The 11,877-nt window shown below is 43.2% G+C and overlaps 1 protein-coding gene across 1 annotated transcript in view; it reads right to left on the bottom strand.

Moving 5' to 3' along the window:
* Nucleotides 1-11,877, bottom strand: part of LOC110285518 (complement C5) — a 77,094-nt gene that overhangs the window by 51,702 nt on the left and 13,515 nt on the right. The window contains exons 4-11 of the mRNA XM_021151753.2: nt 10,022-10,092; nt 9,408-9,499; nt 7,335-7,417; nt 4,167-4,257; nt 3,712-3,826; nt 2,104-2,230; nt 928-1,043; nt 632-817 (exon numbers count right to left, since the gene is read on the bottom strand). Of these exons, the coding sequence (XP_021007412.1) occupies nt 632-817; nt 928-1,043; nt 2,104-2,230; nt 3,712-3,826; nt 4,167-4,257; nt 7,335-7,417; nt 9,408-9,499; nt 10,022-10,092 (881 nt within the window). The remainder of the gene's footprint in view (nt 1-631; nt 818-927; nt 1,044-2,103; nt 2,231-3,711; nt 3,827-4,166; nt 4,258-7,334; nt 7,418-9,407; nt 9,500-10,021; nt 10,093-11,877) is intronic.

The following is an 11,877-nucleotide window of genomic DNA, read 5'->3' as shown; positions in this document are numbered from 1 at the left end:
AGCAAGGAGAATGGTCGCAGTTCATCCCACTCATGAAATGCATCTTTTATAAGGCCCATAGCACAGAGCTCTTAATAAGGGCTCTGTGGATGCCAGTGAGTGTAAGCCTCAGCCAGTGACCCCGGTTATCCTCATAAGGGCTCGATAAGCGCCAGTGTAAGCCCGCTTCAGCCAGTGACCCACGTTATTATTAGCTCACTGGGATTTTATTAAGCACATTTTCTGGGAGGGAAGATGAACTGTGGAAGAGAGTAGCTTATGCATCAGGAAAAATGGGTGGGGCTTTCACATCTGACTCCAGAAAAGGTAAAATACACGTGTTGGAAGAGGCACTTTCTCCCACTCATCGACAGTTTTGCTTCTCTGACATGCCTGCATTCTGATATAACCTTTTTGGTATAAAAGGAAATAGTTAATTTCCAATCTCACCCCTGCCCCCAAATTTTGACAATCCCCCCCCCACTACATTAGCAGATTGTCTAAGGTACTTGTTTCATTTTGGGTGCAAAATTATGGAATTATTCTCAAGACTTGAGGATAAAATCAGCCACATCTGTCTGTACAGCAGCCCAAACACATAACTAAAAGCTCACACTGTTTTAAGGAAATACAACAAGAAGATTTAGCTCACCTCAAACTTTAGCGCCGTCACGTTTGATGGGAGGTTCAGCACAAACGAAGCTACTCCATCAGTGTCGTGAGTGATGCTCCTCTTTGTTTCCAAGTCAGTTGTCTCTTGATTCACATCGACTGTTTGTGCCATCACAATTACTGGGACCCCTCCTACCGCCTGCTCGAGTGAATCCTTAACCTGTGCCTGTTTGCCAGAACAGTTCAGATCGATCCTAGTAGAATCTCATCGTCTCTCAAATCAGATCACATCTGAAATGGCTTTCTCTCCTCTCTGCCTCCCACTGCCTTACCTACCTTGATGGAAAATGGAATCCCGGGCTTCACAAAAAGAGGAGTAGCGACCAAATTCAGTATGTAGGGAGAGATGACATATTTGACTCCAGGGATTTCTGCCTCTTCTGAAAATCCACCTACAAGGACAGCAAGCTCTGAGTTAGTGTTCCTGGAAAGGTGATGGTGGTCATTAGGATGTCTGTCTGCTCTCTGTGCTTATTCATTCCCTTGACCTGTCTCCATTCGTTGGCCAACTGAGGGAAAGTGCAGACAAGAGTTGGGAGCTTCCAAAGCCCCTGTAGAAAGACGGTCTCCGGAAGTCAGGCTGCAGCACAAGGCTGGGGGGCTTGGAAAGAGGACAGTGGCCTTCAGCAGCCTCTCCAGGTTCAGGTGCAGTCGAGTGTGTTCAAAGGATCAATGGAAGAGGCAGGGGACCTGGAGGCTGAGCCTCAACAGGTGTCCACGTTAGATCATTGGCATCTGGGGACAACTGGGGAAGAATCAGCTTGACCCAGAGAAAAGTCTTGTCTTAAGAGTGCAATAGTAGGCCTGGAGAGACGGCTCAGCGGCGAAGAGCACTCACTGCCCCTCCAGAGGCCCTGAGTTCACTTCCCAGCAACCACATGGTGGCTCACAACCATCTCTAAGGGGATCTGATGCCCTCTTCTTGTGTGTCTGAAGACAGCAATGGTGTGCTCATATATTACTCTGTAGATTACAGTTAAGTAACAGCAAGGACAATATAAAGGCTCTAGCTTCCTCAGCCTCCTTTCTAGCATTGCATCCCGTTTCCCCATGCACTCAGACTAGACAGTTTGCTGTCCTAGAAGTCAGGGCTTCATTCCTCACCCCTCTCTTTCTGGCTCTCTGTGGAGGGAGTCCTGCTCTGCTCCATCCCCTGCCCTGCCTGCCTCCACTTTTTCTCAAGACTGGTTGTCTTTATTACACTGCTCTTGGCTACTCTACAATCCTCTAGAAGCATGCCTTCTTTTACAGGTTAACAGCATTGAGCTCTTTGCTTAGAGCACACACAGTATTTTTGAAACAGGTTCCCTGATACGCACACACATGCACACACACACACACACACACACACACACACACATATATATATACAGACACACACATTTAACACATATACAGACACACACATATAACACACACACACACACACACACACACACACACACACCTTACCTGAAGATTCTGTGACTGTTACTGCAATATAAAGGTATTTGTTGTTTAAGTCTTCTAGACTGTTGTAGGACAGCTCTTTAACTGCTGTTTCAGAATCAAAAGAAATCTGAGCAACGCCGTCAACCAACTTTTTGAAAAGAGCAAACAAAAGGAGTCAAGTTAGAGAAGACCATATCAGGAAAACGATCAGAGTCTGCTCTTACTAGCCTCTAGACTGAAGGCAAACTATAGGAGCCATGTGTTATTGTCACAAGTAAAGTGAATGGCAGAGTCACAGGTGTGGGGAGGTTTCGGTCATTGCGAGGTCTTTCGGGTACAAGTTGATAATGTAGTATACAGTAAGTAAAGAGACATGACTTTTGTTTATATCACTAATTACTAGTTATATTGTTGAATTATTAAAAGATACTATGTTCTTCTGTTTCTAATTCATTTGATAATGGTTTGACCCGAAGGCAGGCCTTTTTATCTGATTTAGCTTGATTGACCGATGCTGGCATTGAACCGGGACCTCGAGCATGCTAAGCACTCACTGAGCTACAGTCCTTGTCTTTATTTCCTTTAAATCTCAGCGCTTAAAGTAGAACCTTGAATTTTAAAACGCCTCTTAATTTGCATATTCAATTAATAATACCATCTTTTAAAAAACAGAAGCTAAGTACTTGATTGTACAAAATGTACACAAAAAGAGACAGGACCTTGTGTCATCAGTGGTATTTAAAGAACATTAAGTAAGAGAAGACAGAGCCAGGGCTTTAATCTCAGTTCTAGTAACAGAGTTAAATCAGCCCTTAATCGTGGACAGGTTCCACATTGTGTGGGATACTCTGCACTGAAGAGAGATCCCTCCCGCTAGCTGCTCAGTGCCCGAAGCACTCTCATTTTAGAACAATCATAAGTAATTCTGGGCATTGTTGAACGTCCCAATGGGGTAAATGCCCTCCACCCCAATTGAGAGCCACTCTACCAGGAAGCAGAAAACATGCTTTAATACGAGAGACTCACAGCCTAGGAGCACATAGAATGTCAGCTAACCATGTTCAGGTGGTCAGGGACTACTTCCCAAAGAAGAGCTGCCAGCATTGGAACATAAGAAATCAGAAGGAATTAGACACAGAGGAGACAGGAAGGATGGAGGGGAGGAGCACAGACCTGGAGCCAAGGAAGGGGAGAGATGGCGCAATATTAACTGGCAAGGGAGGCTGGTGCCAAAGAAAGGGCACTTTATTTTCTGTTTTCATTTTGCATGCATGTGTGTACGCTGTGTTTGTTGTATGCACATGTATGTACACATTTTTTTACATGTGTGTGAACACACAGGCATGGGTGTGCATGGTAAGCCCCAGGGCTGACATCGAGGATCATGCTGGATGTTTCTGCCACCTTACTTATTGAGGCAGGGTCTCTCCATCAAGCCCAGAGACCACTGGTGTGCCCCACTTCTGTAGCTAGCTTGCTTCAGGGTTTGGGAGGGGGAATTTATCTGAAGGGCAATAGATGCCAACCAGAAACTTTAAGCCGCACTGTCCACAGGATGTGGGATTGCACCGGAGGGTTTGCGAGTAACTCTTGCTCATCACGGAACCGAGGTCTGAGCAAACATCTTACCTTTGCGGCTTGTGTGGCTTTGTGCATCATCTGCTTCTCATCATCTTTTATGTCCTCTCTCAATCCAAAAAAGACATACACTTCAGCGTCAGGTACCACTTTATTATAAAAATATCTGCACAACAATATCAGAAAGTTGTTTTCTAACACTGTTATATTAGGTGACTCAGATGAGATCTAACAGTTTTAAGTTAGACAAGGCACATGATATGCTGCCCCCCCACTACTGTATTCCACCCTTAGAAGGCCATAGTAAGAAAAATATGACTTTTAATCCCAGTTCAAGGTCAGCCTGGTCAATGTAGCCACCACTAGGCCAGCAGGGTACTAAATATCTAGTAAAGAAGGCGTAAGGCTTCCTGACCATCCCCAACGTCATGGAACACAGCTAGTCACAGATTGACCTTGAACTCCCAGAACCTAACATAGCTAGCCTGAGGAAGCCATGCCCTTACCTTGCTTTCACAGTGATTTCAAAGTTCTTAAAGTTTTTATAGCCAATGAAGGTTCTTTCTAGTTCTATTGAAACGGAGAATCGTGGCAAGACTGGAAACAGAAATAAGGACACAGTGTCACCATGTAACTAGAGTGGCCTCGAAGCACAGCAAGCTGTGAGACTTTCTCGTTGGACAAGAGGTAACATCATCACCATCATCACCATCACCATCATCATCATCAACAACAACAACAACCATATCTCTGATAAGCTTTCCCTCTCTCCAAATCAAGAGTGAATCCAGGCTTGATGTACCCAAATCACTTCTTTATATCTTGTTTATACTAATTATAATGGACAATAGATTGTTTTCTCCAGTAGAATAGAAATTCCTTAAAAATAGAACAAGGACTTGTCTGTCTGTCTGTCTGTCTGTCTGTCTTTGTTTCTCTCTCTGTCACTCACTCTGTAAGTCTTATCCTTCTTGTAAGTCTTAAATATTTATTCAATGAGTTTATTAAATTGAAAATAGGAAATGAAAATGTGGGTTTATTGAGCATCTCTCATTAGTAGATAAAATCTAGCCAGTATTTAAGTGCTGTTGTAGTCTCTGTGCTAGCACGGCTATGAAGAATTGCCTTAATCGACGATTAATACAGTTTACTGTGGGCGGCACCATTCCCTGGGCAGGTAGTCCTGGGCTGTGGAGAAATCTAGCTAAACATGAGCTTGAAAGCAAGCCAGCAAGAAGTGTCCTTCCACACTAGGTGGTGGTGGCACACACCTTTAAACCCAGTACTCAGGAGGCAGAGGCAGGAGGATTTCTGAGTTCGAGGCCAGCCTGGTCTACAGGGTGAGTTCCAGGACAACCAGGACTACACAGAAAAAATGCTGTCTTGAAAAACAGTGCCCCAAAGTGTTCTTCCATAGCCTTTGCTTCAGGTTCTGTGTGGGTTCCTGTCCTGACTTCTCTCAGTGACTGTGAACTGGAAGTCTAGCCAAAAAAAAAAAAAAAAAAAAAAAAAAAAAAAAATCAACCCCCGCCCCCCACAAGCTACTTCTGGCCATAGTACTTGTGCTAGTTAGGTTTTTTTTTTCTGCCTTTTATTAAAAATAGATTCTTTTTTCATACATTCTTTTTTCATACAGTATATCCCAATTACAGTTTCCCCGCCCTCTACTCCTCCCAGTTCCTCCCACTCCCCTCCCATCCAGATCCACTCCCTTTTTCCATCCTCATTAGAAAAGAGCAGGCTTCTAAGGGATAATAATAAAATAAGATATAACAAGAAAAAACCAAAACCACCACATCAAACTGGACAAGGCAACCCAACAGAGGAAAAGAGCCCAAGAGAAAACACAAGAATTAGAGACCCACGCATTCACACACTCAGGAGTCTTGAAACATACTAAGCTGAAGGCTACAGTCTATCCATACACACAGAGGACCTGTGCAGACCTATGCAGGCCCTGCTCATGTTGACTTATTGGACCTTATTTTTCTGGTGTCCTCCATCCCCTCTGGTCTGACATTCTTTCTGCTTCCTCTTCTGTAGGGTTCTCTGAGCTCTGAGGGGAGGGATTGGATGGAGACATCTCCTATAGAGCTGTGTATTCCAAGGTCTCTCTCTCTCTCTCTCTCTCTCTCTCTCTCTCTCTCCCTCATGTCTGACTGTGAGTCTCTATTATTTGCTCCCATCTGCTGCAGGCGGAAGTACTGGCTAGTTTTAGGTCAACTCCATACAACCTATAGTCACCTGAGAGGAGGGACACTCAATTGAGAAAATGCCTTGTAGAGTTTTTTTTTTTTTTTTCAGTTAGTGATTGATGGGGCAGGGCCCCACCCACTGTGGATGGTGCCACCCCTGGGCTGATGGCCCTGGGTTCTATAAAAAAGCAGACTGAATTGATGTGAGGAGCAAGCCAATGCGCAGCACCCCTCTATGGCCTTTGCATCAGGTTCCTGCCTCCAGGTTCCTTCCCTGTTTTGAGTTCCTGTCTTCCTGACTTCCTCCAGTGATAAACTGTGATGTGGAAGTGTAAACTTCCCCACATTGCTTTGACTGTGGCATGTCACCACAGCAACAGTAGCCGTAGGACGAGTGGAACTGCAGCAGGATAAGTAAATAATCTCAGAGTACACTGAGTGCTGAGATGCTACCCAGGAAGCAAAGCCAAAGAGAGATTCTCCAAGTAAATGAACATCAGACTGAGACACGAGATGTGAGCGGAATCGACCGGGCCAGGAGGGAAATGGAAAAATACCACGTGCGATATTTCCAAAGCTGGGGGGGGGGGGCGGGCGGGGAAGAGTGGTATAAAATGATGCTGAAGAAGGAGCAGGGCCAGCTCAAGCTAAGGATGTAGAGGTGTAAAAAGCGAGTAGTAGGTGCTTTCCGTGTGAACATTATGATGACTGTCATCCTGAGATTGTTTGACTGATACTAAGCAAGACAGCTGATAAACAGCGGTGCTAGGACGGCTGCTGTCGAGTTTGGCGTAAGCCTGGTGAGTTGAGTGGATTGGGGGCAAAGACAGAGAATAAGAGACAGGCGGGATCTGCACGCCAATAGAAAGCAGCAAACGCAGGAAGCAGTGAGATCAGGCAGAACAAGGCACCGGGGCTTAATCTTCAAGGCTGAGTCCCACGAGGGCAGATTTGGTCACTGTCTCCCTGCTGATGGTTAACAGTGCATCTATCTGCCCTTCTTATGAATCTCCTGAGGAAAGAGAGAGTGGCTTTAAGCAGACACGCCCAGTCTGATCACAGCACAGAGCCCCTAGAGTAAACTAATGAGAAACGGGGAGATTCAGCTACTCTAGTTACTTCACGACCCAGTAATATGACCGATCTCACAATAGGAGTATGTCCAAGGTCTAAGTGAGCTATCGGGTTCTACTCACTTTATCTAATTATTTATCCCAAGACTATAATTCTAGGAAGGATTTTAACAAGCCAAGTTCCTCAAGGGACCACATTTCTTTCAACTCTGTCATGAAGGACACAGTCCAGGTAGGTCAGTTGGCTTCTTCAAGGCTGACGGGGCAAGCTAGAAGTAGGCACTAGCCACTCAAACAATGACTACACACAGCTGTCTCCCCCCACCCTCTTCTGGTACCTCCAGCCATGCCAAAGGTACTGCAAAATCCCTCTTAGTTATAATAATATATTAATATTAGAGATTACCATATTCTTTAATTTCAAAGTATGCAGTTCCAGTTGTTGTAAAATCCTTCTTATAGTTAGCTTTAATTGTCCAAACACCATACCTGTGGAAGCAAAATATTTAAAAACATGAATGTCATTAAATATTTCTAATTTTGCCATAGATAATTTAACTAATTCCTATTTAAAGATGTTAGAATACATAGGCATGTAAATATTTTGTGAGAGATTCTAAAACAATAAACAGAAATAGTTGAGTATTTTTCTTTTGATAATAAAAATGATTTATTAATTAGATTTTACGTATTGCATTATTTTTTCCAGGTATTTTATCTTAATACAGTCATTTTGTTTGATTTAAAGGACTGATGATAACTTCGGAATTTACTTAATTCTTGAGTTTAAGGATGTTAACACGATATTACAATCTGTAATATATTAGAAAATCCATAGTGACGTCTCTAGAAACATGCAATGCACAGGTCATGCTTCTACGGATCATAAAGTTTACACCTTACATACATAGAATAATGATTGGAAGCAAGGGTTTATCTGAAAAGGAAAAGACTTACTTAGTTAAAAAATAATGATAATAAAGAATGACATGGAAGTGTCACAGTCTTCAGAGTTAACAGCCCATGTGAGTTGGAGTCCTCGTGCTTCTGTACAGAAGCAGGTTTGAAGAGGCCAAGCCGCTTGGCCTCCTTTGTGAAGTGAGAACATGCTGTCCTGGCTGTACTGTGTGCATTGCAGTTATCTTCAGCAATAATTAAAAAATCTCTATCAAGTACCTCATCCCATGACTGCTGAGATGAAACAAGCAGTCCAAAAGAGGGCTGCCCTCAGGGAGTTCCCAGTCTATCGAAAACTGTAAAGACAAGAGCCCGGCAGAGAGGCATCCCGTCTGTAACCCTGGCGCTGCTGCTACTGAGGCTGAGACAGGAGGAGTTTGAGGTCGGTAAATTCCAGGCCACCCTGAGCTCCAGTGAGACCCTGCCTCAAAGCCAAGCAAACAGCAAAACTCAAAAGAAACAAGAAAATAAATAAAGACATTGAGGTAAGCATCTCAAAGAGAATACGAAGGGGCAATGTGGGGGTAGACCACACCCAGAGACAGCGCCCTGAAGATGAGGTGAAGCTCAGCATGGAAGACAGGGTGAAGCATGCGCTAAATGAGGTGACTAGTGTAAAGGTACTGGGGTGGGACAGTGCCAATCATAGAGTCTCATAGTGACGCATAACTGTCATGGGACAAGATAAAGCTTGAGATAATGACAATAATGGCAAGAAGCTCAATTCTGCACTGTAGAGTACATTGTATTTTCAAGAAAGTACACAACTGAAAAATTATCCGGTTGGGCAGTGGTGGCTCATGCCTTTAATCCCAGTGCTTGGGAGGCAGAGGCAGGCAGATTTATGAATTCGAGGCCAGCCTGGTCTACAGAGTGAGCTCCGGGAAAGCCAGGGGCTACACAGAGATACCCTGTCTCTAAAAACCAAAAATAAAATAAAATAAAATTTCCTGTTTACTGAAGCTCCCCAGTTATAAAATACCTATACTTTAGAAGAATGCAAACAGGCTGATTTCCTTTTTTACAAGGAAGGGGGAAAGGACCATAAAGGTTGAGGTTCCATAGCAGCTGTTTGCAGATGCTCATGTCTAATACATGCTCTGCTGTTCTCCCTTAGAAGCAGGACCGGGTCTCCATCTCTACATTGCTTTGCTTCCAGAACTCTACATTAACATTGTAGCTGTATTCAAATATACAGACACATGGTAGCTAATAGGTATCACAATGAAAGTTTGTGCATGTGTGTTTCAGACAGAGCTCTGATTCCCAGGCTGCAGATGAAGCCCTGGGCTCCTCCAGCCCTAGTCTCTTGACTATCTGGGATGGTGGTGGGCTTTGCTGGATTCTAACACTGAGAAGGTGTGGCTTTCCCTACCAGGAAGCAACCTCACATTTGCATCTATGGCACTCTGCTAACACTAGGTGGCTCCACTTGATTGTGTAGGTCCTTACCAGCCAAAAGTTCCAGATGTGCATTTTAGAGAAAATTTGTTTAATAACAAACATTTTTTTTTGTACTTACTTGGGATTAGATGGAATCTTGAAGTCAGGAAAAGAGATAATTCCGGTGTAATCATTTTCTTCTACAGTGTCAACTTCTGATCCTTCGGGGTCCTTTGAATAGAAACCGATGACCACATCTTAGTTCACTTTCTGTTACCGAAAAGAATATCCAAGATGGATAATTTACAAGCAATGGAGATTTGTCATTATTGTATTCCATAAATGCTTGCCAGTGTGTCCATCTGTGTACCAACGTGTGTCTGGTGTCTGAGGAGGGGGTGTACCTTCATGTGGGTGTAGGGATGGAACCTGGATCCTTTGCAAGAACAACAAGAGCACTTGATCAAGGAGCCAACTTTCCGGCCCTTTTAATTACTTCTTGATGGCCGTGCTTTTAAAAAAGGAAGTAGACCAAGGATTGGTTTTGGTGGTTTATATCAGCATCCTCCCCTTGTTAATTTAGCTTGTGCGGGCATCCTATGTGTCTGTCATGGAGACGTAAATCTATAATGCTTCATTCACATTGGGTGTTTAGTGACATCAGATGATTTAGTGTAGTGTGAGGATGGGATCATGGAGGGAGATTGCTCAATAAACATGCTAAAGTATTATTTATAGAAAGAAAATACTTACTATGAAAGTTAAGACAGTCTCCCGTTTGGCTGGCTTCAGGTCGTCACTCAGAGAATAGACTCTGATCTTTACTGCAAAACCAAGTAACATCATCAGAAACTGCAGACATTGTTTCTATCTTTCCTTTATTTACTTACTCTATCTTTTCACTTTAACGTTTCAGTCAGGGTTTCATTTAATTAGTTAGCCTGGTCTCGAACTCACCCTGAAACCCAGGCTGGCCTTGAACTCATAATCCTCTTGCCTCAGCCTCTCACGTAGTTGGGACTATAGGCTTATGCCACCAAGCCTGGCAGATTTTTTTTTCAAATTTCACAGTCCTTAATGAGCTAACTCTCATTTGAAAGACTGTATTCCCAATCCATAAATGAAATGTATATTGAAAAAAAGAGACCCCTGGGATTCATATAAGAGACTACTTGTATTGAATTTAAAATACAGTTCAATGTGTTAAATACATTGCAACCCCAGGAAGCCTTTGGGAACACACCATTGGTGTAAAATAACTTGTATCTGTAACTGTTTACCAAGTAGCTACCATATGGTTAGATGGGCGTATGAGGTATTTTTTATCAGAGTTAGTGGGAAATTGGCAGTTTGATTCAGACAGTATGTTATTTCTCTACTTACAAAATCCAACGGGGCTAAAACACTATGACCGAAGCAACATGGAAAGGAAAGAATTTGTTCCAGATCACAACTCTCAGGTGATACCTCATCACTGAAGGGAGTTAGGGAAGGAACCTAAGGCAGGAGTCTGGAGGCAGGGACTGAACCGGGGGCTGTGGAGGAACACTGCCTACTGGCTTGTTCTTTCTGGCTTGCTTAGCCTGCTTTTATAAATTCAGGGCCATTTGCCCAGGGGCATCACCCCCCCCCCATTATGGGCAGGACCCACCTACATTAAAAACTGGTACAACTCCATGAAACAAATTGTATTAGTATCTTTTTTTCAGATGGGGAAGATGGGCTATGAGAAACGAATTCACAGACTACCACACAGTCAGTAAAAGCTATGCTTGGATCTGACCCCGGTTAAAATGGCGCCAGAGTCTGCTCTTTAACTACTCTATCTCACTATCTGTCATCAAAGGAAAAGTATTTATAAGAAGTTATCTCATTATCTAGAGTAAGCGAAGACACCAGATTTTCTTATCAGTCAAGTCTTGCTGGGAAAACAGGAGGCCATTCCCAAAGGAAGCCTTAACAACCAAGAAAGGCCCTGGGGTTCAGGAACAAGACTACACACTTGGTATACAGGAGTGATGACCCTAAGTGGTGGGTAGTGTGGATGGTACCATTTCCAGGATGCATCCTCTATGATAGGAGGGCAAGGTTAGAGGTTATACTTAATTTTATGTAGAGTTAGGCTGAAAAAATGAAAAAGACGATGGTTTTTCCTTTATGTAAACAAAGCATCATTTTTTTTCCATCCTTAAAAAAAGTGTCATAAAACCAGATACACTGAAATTTATAGAGGAGAATGTGGGGAAGAGCCTCGAAGATATGGGCACAGGGGAAAAATTCCTGAACAGAACAGCAATGGCTTGTGCTGCAAGATCAAGAATCGACAAATGGGACCTCATAAAATTGCAAAGCTTCTGTAAGGCAAAAGATACTGTCAATAAGACAAAAAGACCACCAACAGATTGGGAAAGGATTTTTACCAATCCTAAATCTGATAGGGGGCTAATATACAATATATACAAAGAGCTCAAGAAGCTGGACTCTAGAAATTCAAATAACCACATTAAAAAACGGGGTATAGAGCTAAACAAAGAATTCTCAACGAAGGGCTGAGAAGCACTTGAAAAAAGATTCAACATCCTTAATCATCAGGGAAATGCAAATCAAAA

This window comes from Mus caroli, unplaced genomic scaffold, assembly GCF_978045245.1.
Source record: "Mus caroli unplaced genomic scaffold, Mus_caroli_1 scaffold_2, whole genome shotgun sequence".
In the NCBI taxonomy this organism is placed as follows: Eukaryota; Metazoa; Chordata; class Mammalia; order Rodentia; family Muridae; genus Mus; species Mus caroli.
Note: the sequence above shows the minus strand (reverse complement) of the source record. Positions and strands in the feature narration are given on the sequence as shown.